The 18,729-nt window shown below is 36.5% G+C and overlaps 1 protein-coding gene across 1 annotated transcript in view; it reads right to left on the bottom strand.

Moving 5' to 3' along the window:
* Positions 1 to 4,241: 4,241 nt before the first annotated feature.
* Positions 4,242 to 18,729, bottom strand: part of MGAT4A (mannosyl (alpha-1,3-)-glycoprotein beta-1,4-N-acetylglucosaminyltransferase, isozyme A) — a 74,110-nt gene continuing 59,622 nt past the window's right edge. The window contains 4 exon segments of the mRNA XM_009883094.1: positions 4,242 to 5,179; positions 5,350 to 5,462; positions 6,498 to 6,564; positions 9,021 to 9,099. Coding sequence (XP_009881396.1) covers positions 5,153 to 5,179; positions 5,350 to 5,462; positions 6,498 to 6,564; positions 9,021 to 9,099 — 286 coding nt within the window. The 3' untranslated portion in view covers positions 4,242 to 5,152.

The following is an 18,729-nucleotide window of genomic DNA, read 5'->3' as shown; positions in this document are numbered from 1 at the left end:
AAAATACAAGTTTAGTTTGGCTACAAGGGTGGGCTCGTGGCAATGCCTGCAGCTGTAAAGTCCACAAGGCAGGAGTATAAACTGACTGTCACAAACAATACCTTCTGGGAAATCAAGATGACAACTTTCCGAAGCAGAGTGTTCAGTATGAAACATGAGCACTAGGATTCAGTTTCCAAAACAATGCACGAGTAAACTGGTTACAGTAAGACTTAATATTTCAATACTAGAATTTGACTCTAAGGAAAAACTATATTTATCTTAAAATACCAAATATGCTGGCAGTGCATCTTACAGTACTGTGTGTTTCAGCCACTGTTAAGGCTTGAAGAGAATCATGTTCCCTTCTCAGCAGACACTGAGCAACGTTCCCCTTTTAACAAGGAAAACACTGAGCCGCTGATCCACAGAAGGTGAAGGATTCCAGTCAGGACCCACTCCCACCCTGGCTCACAGCACGAGCTCCTGTCCTGCAGGCAGCTGCAGCCTAACTATACACCTTTTCCCTAACAGGAATCCTAGCACCAGTGATCACCCACTTCAGTTCAACAGTAAAAATACTTCATATTTAGTGCCCTATGGTGCGATACCCTTGAAATCAATGAAGGGCTCAGGGCCTGCGTACCTTCCCTTTAGAGACATCAAAGTTTGTCCCCTTGAAAGAAGGCTTTGCCATTCTCAAAACTAGGCTACCTTAAGTTCTAGGTGCTCAGAGCAGAAATCAGCAACACCCTTAAGAGACCACTAAGGTCAGAAAAGTGACACTCTCAAAGACTAATTCACCAGTTCTGTGTGGGGCATGTTTTCTACATCAGCAATCAATGCTAGCCTGAAAACACCAGTTGTTTAATAGCTTCTCAGCATTATGCTGGTGATTGTAAAGATGATTTAAAACCATGGGTTTTTTCCCTTTCTATTACAGTTACTTTAGCTTTTTCAGAATACATCCTTCCTCATAAAAACAAATATAGAACCTAAGGTTAAGTTATTTCAGGGGAGCAAGGTTTGAAGATATTTAATTCCCTCCCTCGCCCCCCAACTAAAATAATATTTTCCAAGTTGGAAGCAAACTACAAATTACTACAATACTTCATTTGGAGCAAATATTTTCAGGAAAAAACAGAGATTACTGAAATTATAATATAATTGGAAAAAAATGAAGGAAAAATATTAACACGGTTGTTCAATTTTGCCAGAGACTAATGGCACTCCAGCCCATGTAAGGAATCTTGTATCACATGGGCAAAGTATAAATGGCTTTGCTCTAAACTGACTCAAGGTATTTAAAAACTGCTTTTGAAAACAGCTAGGCAAGCAGTCATATGACAGAAAAGTCCAGTCTTTTATTGGTCCACAAATCATGTTTATCTGTTTGAATTTTTCTAAGCCATCTTTCAGTTAAGAAAAAACAGATGTATCTATAGGAATATTTTCTATGAAGCCAAATAAATGGTTGAGATGCCTGCAAAAGTGCAAAGCCATATACAGTGCTTTAGAAACACTCTCATTAAAAAAATAAAAAGTGCTAATTTGGGATCACATCCTGTTCACATTATTTACAAAGTTTCCAGTAGGACTACCCACTGAATGAGCGAAGCAAGATTATACTGACGCTCTTGTATTTCCTTGGTCCAGAGCAACACTGGCTCAGAAAAGTCAGTGCTCATATCAGCCGGTCTGTTTGGCATCCAGTACAAGAAGTTAAGAATAATTTGCCCAGATAATGAAGGTTTCTGGTAATGCCTTTGGTTTCACAGAAGTTGTCTTTTCTGAATCTTTAACAGCATCAGAAGGAGCTAATAGGATCACACGATAACACAGTTTATTTTGAAACACTTTCCATTATTTGATTCCTATAAGATTCAGTGGCCTAGAGGGGATTTTTAAGGCCGCAACAATACTAACTTGAAATTAAATACATGTAGGAAGAAACTCCCCAAAATCAGGTAATAAGTTTTAAGATGCCGAGAGGAACTCTTGTGTTAATACTGTAACTTATGGCTGAGACGTATAAAAGACACAAGCTCTGGAGTATACCCAGTCACAAACAGTGCCCAAGCAGATGACTGTGGAGCCAAACAGCCAAAGCAGTCTTATTTCACCATGATTCCAGGAAGGAGGCATGCACCATGCTAGCCTGACTCAGGGATTGGAATTTGAAAGGTAGAAAGCCCCAAACTGCTGTCTGCAGAGACAATTAAGTAGAAAATATTTTTGCTGCTTTTTCCTATATTGCAGCAAATTTTTCAAGCAAATTTGCAGTACTGATTACATCAGGTCTGAATTTACCTGAATCTACAAAATGTAATTTGTATTAATGTCGCACATTTATTTAGAGAGCATATAAACTCAGGATCTGTAAAGTGTTAAAGCAGCCTAGAGTACTTCCAACTCCTGCTAGTACAATGTAATAAAAATGCAACAATCTTGAGAAAAAAACCTCACATATTTTACCAAGCACTAGTTAATTTGTGGTCTTTGACAAATTTTGTCTCAACGTTGTTGAAACTAAATATACTGTTAACCAGAGTCCTGCAATCAACATGGTAAGGCTTCTATATATTTAGATACATTAGCAATGATTCAGCTTAACTACTGTGAAACATCAGGAACAGTGATGCTTTGAGAGTAAGCACACAGCTTTCTTCAATAAGCAGTACCAGTAAACTTTTGAACTTACGGAAAAAGATGAAAGTCGCTGTCAGCAAAACTACTTATATTAAGAAACTGCAATATCTAACATACTTCTGCAATCCAAATTGTAATAAACAGCTATAGTTTACATTACTTACATAATTCATTCACAGGCACAGCTGAGAAGAAAACCTAAATACTTTCTTAGACCTTTGCTAGCTAATATGTGATAAAAAGCCACTGCATGGCAATAAAGTAATGGCATGGTATTATACAGGTAATAAACTGGGCTGCGGCACCACAATAGGCTAGATTCACACAGGATTCTGAGCCTATTCATCCATGTTCCTAAATCCAAGAATAAACTTCATTTATGAGACCAGTGCTTCGGTTATGCCCACAGTCTCTATGGGCAAGAGGAGCTTTCCAAGTAACATTTTATTTACACCATCTGATGCAATAAGGAAAAAAAAAACCAACCAAGGGCTGCCTGGTAACTTTCTACTTTTCTTCAACTTATGCCAGTCAGTCTAAACAGAAGGTCTTATCTCTATATACAAATCTTGTCTTCCCTGCGTCCACAGACAACACAGCTAAAACAAAATGACTATGGTCTGTAGAAGTAGTTAAGCTCTTAAACTTGAATATCGCTGAGCTGTCAAAGCTATGACACCATTTTCCAACAAGGCAGAAAAAAAGACACACTGACTCTATATCCCAGTGGTGATGGCTTGCAGTGCTGGAGAGTCAGGTTTAAGCTCCTTCTCCTCATAAATGTGTCATGAAAAAGAGACCAAATCTATTAGTTGGGCTTTCATGCTGGAGGTATGCATTCAAGATCCCTGCTGGAGATCAGGGATCCCACACCAGGTTTTGCACATCTGTGCCCTGACCACAAAGATGTTGTGGATAAACGGAGGGTTTTTTCTGCAGGGAAAACTGGGCCAGCTTTTGAGATGTCTGTTGTGGGAGTTCACTTCATAGCACAGCTGAGAATCCCCAAGCCAGGGTAGTTGCCTCCCTCCAGTGTCAATCAGGCACTTTGTTCCTATTAAAGAGAGAAATTTTCCTCCTGACCATTTCTGACTGGGTAACTTAAATCTTCCCATGCCTGTGTCCTTACACATAAGCACCTAAGTAGAAGGACTCTTAAGAGCAGCTGCAGCATTAGTACTGCAACAATTCTGCTCCACATTTAATCCAAACCACTTTCTGTTCCTGACCGAATTTCTGACTCATTTAAGATCACTGTTGTTTCCCTTGAAATGAAAAGGCGGGTACTAAACTGAGGCCAAATTCAGTTCCTATTAAAGGTTAGTGCGAGTTACTACACTGATCAATAAAGGAGTCCAACTGAAACCTTGTTCTTGAACAATGGAAGAAAATAAAAATAAAGGTAACTACTCACTGTACTGTATCTAAAATAAACACTGCAGTAACACAACTTTTTAAAGGGAGACCTCTGTAGATCAAATATATCTAATTACTATTAATTCTTTTGATAAAAGGTAACCTCTGTCACTCCAAAGCAAAGCTGGAGAATGATTTTTTTTTTGGTACAGAAAATGAATCCGTCCAGGCTAGGAAATGTCTACAAAGATTTTTAGAAAGAACTGTTTGGAATCGAAAAAATTTTTCTAAAATGCAATGGATTCAATCTAAAATCGCTGCAGATTTAGTTCATAATATGAAACAAGACATTTCAACATGCTTTTTATGTGGCTACAAACTATACATAGTAGAATTTCATAGCCGCAAAGAATAATGCTCTTCAGAACTCTGTAATGCCTCTGAACATCATTCAGATTCTGCATACAAAACCACATAATTTAGAAACTTAATCTCGTTTTTTTTAAACATGGCAGTATATTTGAAATATGGTATTAATTTATGTTTGCATCTCCAAAGAAAAAATGTAGAAAGATAACTTAAACTAGAGAATTCATAAAAAAACCTATATCAATTTAAAATTTTACTGCATAAAAATATGTACTTTTCAAATTATTTCAATAAATTAAATATCCCTAACATTTTTAATATATATCCCTGACAGTCTATAAAAGAGGGTTCTTGTTATAGAAAATAAATGGAACTCCGAAAGTACCCCCTTCATAAAACATATTTAACAATAATTATATTTTTTTTCTTCTTCAAGGAATGTAACAATATGTACAACTTCTCTATATTACTATACTATCAAAATAGTACAGGTTAAGCGTAGCAGGGTTCGGTAACCGTAAGATGGTAAAGTCACATTAAAGTGGAGGGCAACTTAGGCCTCAGACGAACATTATCAGTGTGGAGCGTCAGTTTCTGGATGGATCAGATAAGAAGGGGTCAATACAATCTTCTCATCTACAGTAGATTTCACAAGAGGTAGAGTTCAAGTGAAAATGAAAGAAATTTGGAATAAGGTGCATGCTCAGTATTTTCAACTCGTGACTTGCTAAGGATGTCAGAATTTATAGGAAAAGTTTTCAAGGATTCTTTCTTTTTCCTCTAAAGGAGATTTCCATGATCAGTTTGTAATCTTTTTAATATGAATCTGAAATAGAGAATAATAAAAAAGAGTCACGTTTTAGGGTGTTATATTTCTCAGTAATAAGAGGTAACTGTTTTCAGCATTAGCCAAAATTTTGAGCTTCAACACACTGACAGAATGAAGAAATCTCACATTTGCCAGTTTTATTTTTAAAAGGTTATACCACCTCTCACCTCATTCAGAATTGCCCAGACTGCTGAATTTTGTATCACTGAAAGCCGGAATGATGAAATGGGGTTTAGGCTGGGGTCAACCATTCCTTCAGCTACACCGTTTTCAAATTTCCCTGCAAAAGAAGCAAAAGTTTATCCTCAATTAACTCCTGTTCAATGAACTAAAGTACAAAAATCTGTGTCCAGAAAAATGTATCTGTAGTATCACAATTCACAGGTGAAACCCATTGCTGGTGGCTGTAGGGTTGACGGGTACAAAAGATAGCCAGTGATTTTTTATATCAAATTCAGTTTTGCAGCAGCAAACAAGATAGAGTGCATCATCAGAGCACACTGATCTGAACAGGATTACATGTAAGAATAAAAGCTTTGGAACTGTCTAAGGGTATGAGCACCTCAACCTCTGGGAAGATTTGGCACAGATTTTCACTTAATATCATGGAATTAGACATGGAGCCCCTGGCTTATGAGTTTTCAAGGAGCATTAGGGACAAGGGATGTAATTTCTGCTTAATCTATTCCTATTTAAAGGATCTTCGATTATATTAGCATGAATAAGAATCCAATTTAAAAGCCTTTACACTTAAAACATATACATAGCAACTGCAGTTCATTAAGAGAAAACCCACTTGCTTTCATTATAACAGGGATGCCCAACATATGTCCAGCAAGCTAAGTATGATCTACACGTAAAATTTCTCTTCCTTGACAACAGGTATCCTGGCACCTTCCCCAGCAGCCGCTTGGCTATGGAAATGCCAATCTCATCCCATGACGAGACAGCGAATTGTCTGTAGGGTGGGTTCAAATCCAGGCCAAGCATGCGGCTCACACAGAGGCACTGGTGCAGTCACAGGAGAGAAGAGGTGGTACTACACAACCTGGAAATGCCTCCCCAATAATCTAGGTGATCGATCCCGGCAGAGAAGTTGGATGTAGCTGCACTACAACTAAGAGTCACAATAGATCTTTGTTAACTACATCAGTCTCAGAAAAAAAATATTGGAAACAATATTAAGTAAAGCTTACAAGGTCACATACCCAAAAATGAACGATCAAAACTCGGTTTTAGGTTCATTTTGGCTTTAATGAAAGTGTCTTAACTGTTGTAATAGTAACAATACATATTTCTTTCCCCTGTGACATACCTATCCTGAAGTAACCATCCTCTAAGCGTTTGTCTTTGGTTTCTTTGCTTAATACCAGTTCTTCATTCTAGAACAACAAAGCACAAATGAGATCATCTGTTTTGACATACGACTTTGCCAGAGAAAGACAAATGTGTGTGCACTCTTGTTAATGTATTCAGCATCCATCTTTTCTAAATAATTATGAACCAGCCTAGAGTAGTTTAAACAACTTAGTCTTAGACAAGCCAACACAAAAAAAAAAAAACCAAACCAAAAACCAAAGAAAAAGCAGCAGCGTTCCAGAACTAAACAGTATGTGGCTTCAAAGTAGAAAAAAGAAGTACTCTAAGTGCCTCACGTAACTTGCATGTTAACTGCCACGTGAACAGAATACATAGCAGATACCGGCGTACACAGTAAAAGAAAAGCAAAGGCAGGATCTTGCTTTCTTTTTCTATGGTTGAACCAGAGATTTCTCTCAGGAAAATTGAAACTTACAGCTTACTTTTTGATGTAAGAATTTGGGCGAGATGAAAAGCCATCAGACCAGTGAGGGAAATTTTGCAATTATCACTGCTTCACTAAAAAAGGATAGGTATCAATAAGTTTCTTTAATGAGCAGGGGAAAATGAGATTGTAGACCAGAGCTTCAAAAACAGCTGGAAAATTACAACCGGAATCACATGATTCAATACTAAAAGACCCACTCTAAGAATTTCTTAGGAATTAATTCAAAATGCTTGACAAAACAGGAGATTAAATCCAACGGCTTTTTTGTTTTGTTTTATTAATTCCTACTTTTAAAGGAGGCTGCTGAAAAACTGGTGGGTCTTTTTAGTTTGGGGTGGTTTGTTTTGGTTTTTTGGGGGGGTGGTGTTGGGTTGGTTTTTTGGTTGGTTGGGTTTTTTTGATTGTGTTGCTTGAGTCCCAGACAAATCCAGTCTGGGGGCACTGTGGTTTCTAAGAGTTGTTTTTTGTTTTTCTGAATTCTGCTTAGGGAGGATTAGGGTCAAAGTACCCAAATGGGCTTCCAGCTCTACTGAAGTCCACAGTGAAGAAATCGCTCCCTCAGGACAGCACCTATCATTCTGCAGCTGCTGTCCTCTTATTGGTGACATTTTCTGCTGACGCCAATGGCTTAGGAACGGGTCAGATGCAGAATTTCCTGTTTACCTTTCCACAAATTGTGTCGATAGCAATGGAAACTCAGTAGCATTATTCCTTAAGCGATGCTCCAGTTTGAGGGACATTTCACAGCCAAGTGTAGCTAAAAGAGATGCTTGATGCACATTTTTTCTCATTATCTTGTGCATTCTTTTGGTATCTTGGGCCTAGATGAAGTAAGGGCTGCTGCTGTTTTTGTGGTTGAATATATTTCCCAAAGTCTTGAGAAAGAAAACCCACAAATCTTAAGATATGGTATCCCACATATCATGTTGTATAATTAGAATCAAACTGATAAAACTTCTTTTTAGGGGTGAAAGTGGTCAGAAAGTCCTATTTTTGCTTGCTCCCAGGAAGGCAGACAGCAAGAATGAAGAAGTGAACTCCTCCATGATCACTTACCTTTTTTTTTTTTTTTAAGGAAAGAGAGAGAGAGGGAGCAAAGAGAGAGAGAGAGGGAGCAAAGAGAGAGAGAGAGTGAGCAAAGAGAGAGAGAGAGGGAGCAAAGAGAGAGAGAGAGGGAGCAAAGAGAGAGAGAGAGGGAGCAAAGAGAGAGAGAGAGGGAGCAAAGAGAGAGAGAGAGGGAGCAAAGAGAGAGAGAGAGGGAGCAAAGAGAGAGAGAGAGGGAGCAAAGAGATTAATCACATGGTAACTTAGGCACAGATTTCAAAGGTACCTACACCAGATGTATGCGAAAAGACAGAAATACTTTGCTATTTTAATATTAAATAAAATAAACTTGGCTGAAGTTTTATCTTGATCTTCTGACAGAGTTTTCTGATATAAACGGTTAGCTATCATATCTAGTTGAAGAAAAAGAACCCATACCACCTGGCTTCAAGCAAGAATAGACTTTAGATAGTGTAGTGCCCTCCTGAGATAACATTCAGACTGATTTGGGGGGGGGGGAATAAATCAGTCATCAGGAGAAAGGAACACATTAGGTTAAGAGTCCAGATATTTCAGTATCTATCAAGGTTTGGATGTGTGTCAATTCCTGAACCAAACTTTTTTTACTAAGTCAAAAAGCAGACTGACTTAGCTTTCCCATTTTCCAAAATACACAGGAGATGGAAGATGGGTTATTTTTTTATTTTAAATAGTAGTACTGAATTGGAAGCAAATGTGCTTGTTCACCTCCAAATTACTAACAGCACTTGTAACAGACTACACACTGAATGAACCATCTGAATAGTTGCAATAGTTTTCTGTTAATAGAACCAACTAAAAAAAGAAGTATGAGAGCATCAGAGCATCAAGATCCCACAGTTAAAAAATGAAGCATTCATGTCTCCCTCACCCTTTTAAAAAAGTAAATACAATTACAAGGTTTTGCTTCTATCCTAATAGAAAAGACACCAATCAATGAATTCATACCTGAAAAGGCAAAACTTCCACAGTTGTGTTTAGAAGTATGTCTCCTGGATGCTCCGGATTGCCACTGTGAAACAAGTACCTGCAAATGAAAAGGGAAAAATAAAACAGTCTACATACATCAGTCAGAATTAGCTGTTACCATCTCACATGTTGAAAGTCACATTACAGATGTTACAATGATAAACATAACTTTTATACTGGACCTACATCAGCTGGCGATAAGAAATGAAAGCTGGTTTCACATACTATGTTAATTGAAAGGGCTAATTTTTTGCATTTTTTAAAGAGTAGTTGGGCAATATTTTGTTTAGAAAGGTACTTTTCATAACCTGATTTTGACAGATTGCATTACACAAAGTGACAAACACTGTAGTTATCATTGCCTGGCACACATTGGTATCACCTCCAGAAGCAGGAGCCCTGCCTTCCCTCAGCCTCTCTCCATCGCTCCCCACCACACGCCACCCCCTCCCTTGTGCCCACAGGACTAACTCTGCAGATCATTCTGAACCAGTTCTGGGAACTTATCCAAGTCAACATTTTGCTAGATCCGTTCTCCCCAAGACCATCTTTCCACTCTGGTTCATTGCAAACTCTTGGTAATGACTGTGCCAGGAATTCCCAACCAATATCCACAAGCCTGCATGTTATGCAAATTCAAATGTCTATTCTAAAGACAGATTATTTTTTTTTTAAAAACAAAAGCATGTTTTTGACATGTATACACACACAGAAAAGGACCTTTTTGTTTTTATACCTGTATAAATTCCCTGTTATCCTCATTCAGTTGTGCATTTAATGATTTTTTTTTTTTAATGGGACAAAGTAAATATGTTTAAAATGGCATCAAAACCAGCCCTGTACATATCAAGCAGTGAAGTGCAAGTGTTTAAATTCTAGCTCCCCACTCTCAAAAGCTTTTGCAGTACTATACGTGTGTAGACAATGTTACAAAAGACAGAGCTTAATTCCCCTTTTTTATATATAACACAAACTTCATATTCTTTTGAATACATATTAAGTAAACAAGTAACAATATTTTTTACCACTAGGTGGTATCAATGCTTGAAAAATTGTTCATTTCTTACTATTTTTTCTAGTGGACCAGAGTTTATTCAGATTACTGTCAAAAACTACCTAGATATTAGACCTACTTAGATGCTAGTTTTAACAAGCCTATTTTATTTTTAATACGCTTAAATGAATATGTGCAAGTCTATCAACACATTTCAAACCTTTCTTCAATTGGAACTTAGAGAAATCAACAGTAAGCACCATCTTTGACATTAAATACATCACCAGCCAGGGACAAAATTAGTTCAGAAATTATCACTTGATTAAAATTACAAACATTAGCTCAATTTGCAATTTCTTAAGACATAATTAGAGATGTAAATTCTAGTTTGTGTTTATCCAGTATGTCTGAAGCCAGGTAAGTACTTAACATTAATTCATACTCCATAGCTACAAGACAAGAAGTAGAAGGAAACAGAGCTCTCTGACCCTGACTTAGAAATGTCTGTGATCCCAAAATGATAGAAATAATTGAAAAAACATACAAACTCACACACACATATAACGTTTCTTTTATCAAGGCTCAGAAAAGGAGTAAAACCACACACTGATATAAGAAAGCTACACTGATTTCTATTCCAGAAATAGTTTCAGAAGAACTGGACAGATTTGCAAACTGAAAAAACAAAATTTGATTCAGTAAGCTTCAGCACTGTATGTGCTTCAAGAAAAGTAATTTCCCCACTGTAGTTTAATGTAAAGGTAAGTTAATTCTAAAGTATACAAGCTACCCAAAACATCCACAGTTCTTCCAAGAAAAATCTTGTGACTTTCCCTAAAAGCTAGTGACATTGAAAAAAACCCAAAGGTTTAATCATCCTTTCTAGGAAGATGCCTTTATTGTACGTTTCCATAATAAGCAAAACAAATCTCTTGACAAAGCTGACCAGGAGACTAAAAGTATATTCTGCTGTCTTCTGACTTAGCAGATCTAACTTGCCATCCTTTAGTCTGACAGATATCCTAATCACTACCGGGAATTTTTCTCTTGAAAACACTGAAAATTCTAAGGAAACTTATTTTAAAATGCAAGTTTTCAAACACTGATACCTAAGGTGCTGCCATCGAGTGCTCCAACCAAACCACAGACACAGTGCTTTTCCTTAGTGCTTTCTAGTTCTTATTTCTGAGAAGACACACCTAAAAAGCCACAAAGAAACTCCTCGTGATCTGTGATCACTGTGCTCTCAATTAATGATTATGGGTTTGGGATGTTTGGCGAGTTTGTGTTTTTGGTTGTTTGCTTGGGGCTTTTTGGCAGGGGGAGAAGGGGGGAAGTCGTGGTGGTGGGTTGTTTTTCTGTTTCTTTGTGGGGTTTGGTTTGGTTGTTTTTGGCTTGGTTGTTTGGGTTTTTTTGGGGGGTGGTGTTTCTTTCTTTGGGGTTGTTTTTAAAAAAAATCCATACAAGCATAGCCAACCATTTCTCCTACTGTGCTATCAACTTTTGAAACTGAAGTGTGGTTTCCTCCTCCCAGCAGGTACCACCCCATTAGGTGCCACTCAAATGCTGGCACAATGCCAAACCAATTTATGGAAGTAATTAATAAAATCTGATTTCCAGATTACTATGTAATCAAACTAGCTTCTTTAGTGTGTTTTCTATAACTATCTGTCTATCCATATGCACACACATATATAACATATGCATGTTACATCTTGTTTAATATTATGTTTAGAAAGGGTTATTTTTATATCTGAGCCTTGCTTGAACACTTGACAGATAACACCTACTTACACAGAAAACGTTACACTGATTATAAACAGAAGTAGGAATATACATATACACTTCACATCTACGATCAATCCTTTACTTAGAAATAAAATTTACAAACTAAAAAATTGATTTGAAATAGAATTTAATTTACAAATAAACAGATATTCTACAGGTCCTAAAAGAAGTGTCATTAGCTGTTCTTTTGTAAGACTCGCCTCCCTGACATATTGGTACATCACAAGTTTTCAATGTTTTCAGACTATGAAAGATTTTTCTGGATACATGGACTGAAAAACACGGAAGTAGTGTGCTTTTGGCTAAGTTATTCTGACATCTGTCTTGGGATTTACAGGTGACAGTCCATGTAAACACTAAAAACATACTTCCCCCCCTAGATAACTGACATTTTTCTTAGGATGGAATTACTAAGATATTCTTGTCTACATGCTGCTTAAACATAAAACCTTCTGAACCATTCTTTCAAATTAAAATTCTGAATGCTGCTTAAACATAAAACCTTCTGAACATAAAACCTTTCAAATTAAAATTCTGAGAGCCATAGACCTCCAAATATCCCAAACAAATACAAATTCACCTAAAGGTAAAAGAAAAACCCTACTATTACTTTATGGAGTATTACTTCACAGCTTTATTACAAAATACAAGCATGGACACATTTGAACATTCTTGATGGAAGTGATCAGAGAAAAGTAACTCTTACAACTGGTAAACGAAATACTAATGTAACTGAACCTTGGAGAACCTTTTTCTCTGTCAGTATCTTTTTAAAGATGCACAGGTCAAAGATAATAAGTAGTAGGTCAAAGATAATAAGTAGTTACTGTAGATATTCAAAACCAGCGACAACCTCCCCCATGCCAGAAGTTACTACATGTATGAACTAACCTGCATACATTCGAGTCATCACCTCAAAGTACTATGAGAGGAATAGAGGATGCTAGACATTAACATGTCATGTGGCCAAAAAAAAATTACATAATAAAATTTAAAGAGCATTGAAGGTTTACAAAACAATCAACAAACAAAATGGAGCAAAGTCAAAGCTGCAAAGAAAACTTCAGTTGCCATGTTCAGCGACTTGAGTATTCACTCAAACTGAGGGTTTGACTTCATCCCACAGAGCCAGGTATCACCCATAAAATCAAGTCAGCTAGAGGGAAAACACACCACAAAACCCAATAAGGTGAAACAAATATTCATACACATCCTAACACTCAAAGGGAGAGGAGGGCAGAAGCATGATTATCATTAATACACTGACAAAAGATACCATTAGCTTGCCAATGCAGTTAACTGTTACAGTACTTTAGAAGCCTACACTCAGATTCAGAACTACCCCAGTAGCGAGCACCTGAGTCTCATCTTTTGTAACATCCCCCAAAAGATGTGTATAAATTAATGTCAATATTACTAACCTGTGCTGTTAGCTTTAATGTTATTCTTTGAATAGCTAAAATTTTTCATCTTGCAGCACTAATCCATCACCTGTACTTTCAAAAAAATAAACCTCAACTAAACACACTGCTTTACCCTCCTCCTATTTTGCTTAAGAAGGGAATGTATCTTTCTTCTTTCCCTTCCATCAAAGCATATTTATGCCCAGAAAACTGTTATTCTCTTTATTACCTGATTTGTTTTCTTTTAGGCATTAAAAAAAAACTGTCTTACTGTCTTTTATTTTTTATTAAAATAAATAGAAATGCCAATAATTATTTTTATATAAAGTGTGATTCTATGATTTGCTATTTTGTTGAGTAATTCAAAATTAGACCAGAACACACAATAACTTTATCAGTAAATTATGGCATTTTTCTAAAAGGAAATAATATACAAAACTTCTTTAAAAAGCATGATTCACATTCACTGTCAATACATTCATCTTTTGTTTTGAAGGAAACAAAAGACTTGCCTCACTTGATGCTAAACACAAATATTCTAAGAGTCTATGAATGTAGGCCTTGGTGCTCTGTAAACACCAGGAATCAAATCCTTTTCTCTACATATTCTCCTTATGTCTTTTTTTAGCCAACTGATATATTTTAGTATACCCCATTTTCCAAAAAGGAAAAGAGGTAGGAAGGCAGAGAGGAAATATTTCCTTCCACATTTGAGCAAATTAACCATAGCAACATGCAGCATAATAGTTTTTTTTAATTCTGCACAACATGAATTTCTATAAAAGCAACATTCAGTCAGCAAATTTTTTGCTCTCTACAGATGCCGTCATCCACTGCAAGAGTCATTATTCACCAGTTCTACCCAGCATTTTTGATCACTAGATGCAAATGTGGTAAAAGAAAGCTAATCTACCTCCTCTCTGTCATTTTTCTAGAATCTTCATTAGAAAATGTTATTTTACTGTCACTGGAAATTGGTATTAACCATGCATTATTTCCTAGTGCAAAATACAAATAGAAGCTGAATAATTTCTTTTCCCTCTCTCAAGCTCAATTTCTTCTCCTATCCTTTATGCCTCTTACCCACTCTTTTGCAAAAATCGCTTATACTTAAAAAAATAGCTGGAATTCCTCAAGTCTCTCTATATACCCTCCAAGTAAGCAATCTAATGGCAGCTTTTCTATTTTGTTATAGTTTCTGATTTGGGAAAAAAAAAAAAAAAACACAAAAAAACCCCTAAACACACACCAAAAAAAGAGGAACGTTTACCCCATTAACTTCTATGCAAAATGCCTGGTAAGATTTCATTTCCTCTGCCAAAACCAGCCAGTCTAACTGTCCATATATAAACTGCATGTTTGAGAACTGCAAGTGATTAATTCCTCATTTTTAGAGAAATGCCAAACGAGCACAGCAAAAGGAGAGAACTTTCTCATGTTTGTCAAAGGTCCACAAAGTAGTCTGACTGAAGAGGTAATGGGGGGATTTGGGGGAGTGGTCTGAGTCTAAAAAAAAAAACTCACAACACACAACTAAGAAATTAATTTTCTCACACCACTTTAAAAGTCAATATAAATCTTTGGAAAAGGTTACCCATAGCATTTCCTGACTTTCTTCAACTGCGCCATGTGTGCAGAAGGCATTTAGCTGGGTAAGAAAATCTCATTCCCAGGTCTACTCTTGCCTTCTGTTTTCCCAGTGAGGACTATGAGATCTGCTTTCTAAACCTGCACTGTGCTCTCTGGAGTATACTCATATCAACTGTAATAGAAAAGAGCTTGGCATGAAATTAATTTTAACTATTTTTAATTTTTTGTTTTGGAGGTGGTTTGGGTTTTTTTGCTGCTTTGTGGTTGAGTGGTTTGGTTTTTTTGAAGGGGGGGTGTTTGTTGTTTTAGTTTTTTTGGGAGGGGCTGTTCTCTGTCCTGAAATCTCTGCTCTTCTCTGAGGAATTTACTCATTTTTCCACTACATCAATACTATTTAAAAGGCCCTTATGTTCTTTTGCAAGGTTACTTCTGCTGAATTTTCAATCCAGTGAAATGCAGAAAGGCTTTGGGTTGTGTTTTTTTTTTTTGTTTTGATATGCATGTGTGTATGTGTGTGTGAGTGTGCACATAAACATATTTTTACTCCACAGCTTAATTCTCCAGAAGCACAGATAATAACTCCATTCAGTTTTGTTAAACATGGGCATTTGCACTTCGGTATGGGACCTTTTACAACATCTCAGAGACTCAAGCCCTTCTGGAAATCAGGTGAAGTGTTTTAGGGTATCTCAAGTGGCATTAGACATCTAACATTTAGGCAACAGCATTAAGCCTCTAAGATTTCTGACTAAGAACTATAAACCCAGGAACACTGCCAAATACACAAATCTTGAATATTAGTGCCATTAAGGAGGAAGCAGCATGTCCTTGGCTCAGGCAGCTCTTTTCTTCTGTCTCTGATCCATAATTTGGGTTTTGTTCTCCTTTTCATATGAAGTTCTTGCCTCATTGTTATGGGCAGAGTTCCATGCCCGGAGCAAACAGCATCAGTGGCTGTAAGCCTGCCTGCCAAAACCCCGCTGTCAGTGCATCCATTTGAGGATGTTCTACTCATTAGTACAGAAGCTTATGTAAACACAGAAACCAGAGCCCTCAAATTCTCTTTTTTATATACACTAAAAATATGATTCCACCTGAAATATACTGATAAACACCAAAACATTTAAAATAATAAATTGAGACATTCAAATATTTCCTATCAACTGACACCACCATTAAAGCTTAATAAAATGAAGATGCTGAACTTTTAGTAACCTATATTATATCTTTAGAATCAGAACAAAGATTATTTCTGAATCACACACTGTGTGTGTGTGCCCACGTATGTGGTTCTTCAGCTAAAATTGCCCAAGAAAGGTTGAATGCATTGCATTGCGTTGATGGAGAGTTTCTACACTGAACAGTCATTACGAACAAAGAACAGATTATACATCAGTCAAGTTACTGCTGTACTAATTTAAAACCCAAACAATTTCGCAGTTCCTTTGGTTTTAAGTGGTTGTTACTGCAAAAGCAAGTGATGAGAAAGTTCCACTTCACTGCCAGTTTTGGAAAGCTGTTAGTCTTTTTTCCTTTGTAATGCATTTGATCTTGTGTACCTCTACCCACAAGCAGACTTGCATCCCATAGGATGGATAATTAACTACATTTTAGATACATACATGACCAACTACTATGATAATTTTTTTTGTAACTCTGTTGTACTTTAAATTCCTTTGAAGTTTTCACTGCCAGAGAACCTGTTTTAAAAGCTGCGTTTATTTTCCTTTACAATGAAGTGGCAGTAATAACAGGCAAGCAACTGTCACTTTTTATACAGGTCCTTTTCATCGCTGTCACAATAATTTCAAAGCGGAGAAAGTAATGTATATGTTTAGTTACCGGGAGCCCAACAAGATACTCTTCACACTCAATACATTGATTTTCTAGCTTACATAGTCAAATATATATTTCTTGTGTGAGTGGGAAATCTGTGTTGTGAGAAGATGCTACGGGAAATGTACATGAGGTTAACATCACATGTTCCCTGGGATCTCAGGGTCAACAATATGGAAAATTAGATGATTAGCCTCAAATTCTGCACATCCAGTATCAGAACATAAAGTAGTAAGTGTAATCTACAAGCTGGTTTGTCAAAGTACTAAGATTTCACTTTAAAGCTGAAATTCCAGTTAGCAAGCTCTACCTCATAAAATCACTTTATTAATAATCAATATCACATTAGGATGACTACCCGATAACTCGAGCAACACAACTATGTGGCAACTAGAGAGTTAAAAGCAGAGCTGGGGGGGGGGGACGACCTCAAACAAACAAAAACCAAATACCCCCCAAAAAACCCAAACTCTGCTAATCCTTTTGAAAATACTCAAAGTAACATTATCAAGCAGTTACATACAAGAAAGGACAAGCCTCATATTTAAAAATAAAAAAGCAAATTTAGATATATATACTGGTGAGGGGGGCGTGTGGTTTTGGTGTTTTTTTTTTTCCTTTCCACAGTATGAAATAAATACTTGTCTTTTCCTGCAGCTTTTTAAAAAAAAAAAAAAAAAAAAAAAAAAAGAGATCAGCATTTGAAAGCAATTTATAGTGAAAGAAACCTGAAGCCCTTTTTATAAATATCCATTCTAAATTCTTATTGCAGAAAAGCTGACAAGTGTAAACACAATCTAATTAAAACAGCCATAGGTTATGCACTTCCAAGGGTTTTCGCAATGTAATTAGTACACATTATTTGACAAGAATATCTGATTTGTGTCAATCACATCTATTGGGAGCACTCTGAAACTTAGGCAGTCAAAAAGAGATGGTTGTGCGGATGATGGACACCAGAATCACTTAAGTGCTGCAATGGAACATCTTTCTGGGATGTGCTTTGGTTTTGTTTGTTTTTTAAACCAGGATCACATTCGAAGTTTATTACCCCATTCAAGTTTCACTACTCATCCACCAGTATTTCAGAGCTTCCTACATACAAAAAACCCTCAAACAAAGAAACGTCTAAAGTCAAAAGCTCTTCACAACGAGCTGCTGGATACAAGATTCCTTGCTGACATCTCTGAAGAAAAAGATTAACTAGTAAAGAAAAGAAGTATCTTGAATCTGTTATTTATAGTGAGGAAAATGAATTTAGATTCAGTACTAGCATTAAACTAGTAATAATGTATGCTTCATAAAGAAACTAAAATATAACTGTCAGTTTTAATAATTAAATATGTGTTTGGAACAATAGCGTACATACCAATATAGCAAAGTGGATTTCAATAATTATATAACAACCTAAGGGAACAAAAATTCAGTTTTTCTTATCTTTAAAATGTAGGCTGTTTTGAGCATTTACAAAACAGTCCATCCATTTATCTAAAAACAAACAAACAAAAAACCCCAAGAAAACAATATCAAACCACACCCTCAAGACTGCTGTGCAATCTGTTTTTAAGGGGAAAGTCAGTGGATCTAATTTAATTGTCAATGATATGATACTGAAAGACATGTGCATAGCTTACTATTAAGGGACTTCAATGTTGCGGCTGGAGGTCTTTTGCTTGGCAAAAAACTAAAAAGGTTCAGTACAACAGCTGTTACTAAAATGAGCATTAGACAACTTCAATTTACACATCAATATTCAGCAGGGATCTGCCAGCTAGGTCTTGCACAAAACAGCCACAAATGTTACTTTCTGCTCACCAAAGCTCAGTTCTAACTTTAAACTATTAAGAGATCCTTGCCAGTGTTAACCCTGACAGTATTCTCATATCTCAATAATGAAATATTTTAAGACTTAATGAAAGCTAATTACTGAACTGCTATACTCAGCAGAAAATTTAAATTCAGTTCAGCACAGAAAAATAAACTATAAGAACAAGCTAGTGCTCTGTCACAGTGTAACAGACCTGCCATTCATTCCGTCAAGAGTTGCAGTCAATATTTCCATTAGAAAGTTTGTTTA

Source organism: Charadrius vociferus, unplaced genomic scaffold, assembly GCF_000708025.1.
Source record: "Charadrius vociferus isolate BGI_N301 unplaced genomic scaffold, ASM70802v2 scaffold92, whole genome shotgun sequence".
In the NCBI taxonomy this organism is placed as follows: domain Eukaryota; kingdom Metazoa; phylum Chordata; class Aves; order Charadriiformes; family Charadriidae; genus Charadrius; species Charadrius vociferus.
The sequence above is the reverse complement of the archived record's forward strand: the minus strand, read 5'-3'. Positions and strand labels throughout refer to the sequence as shown.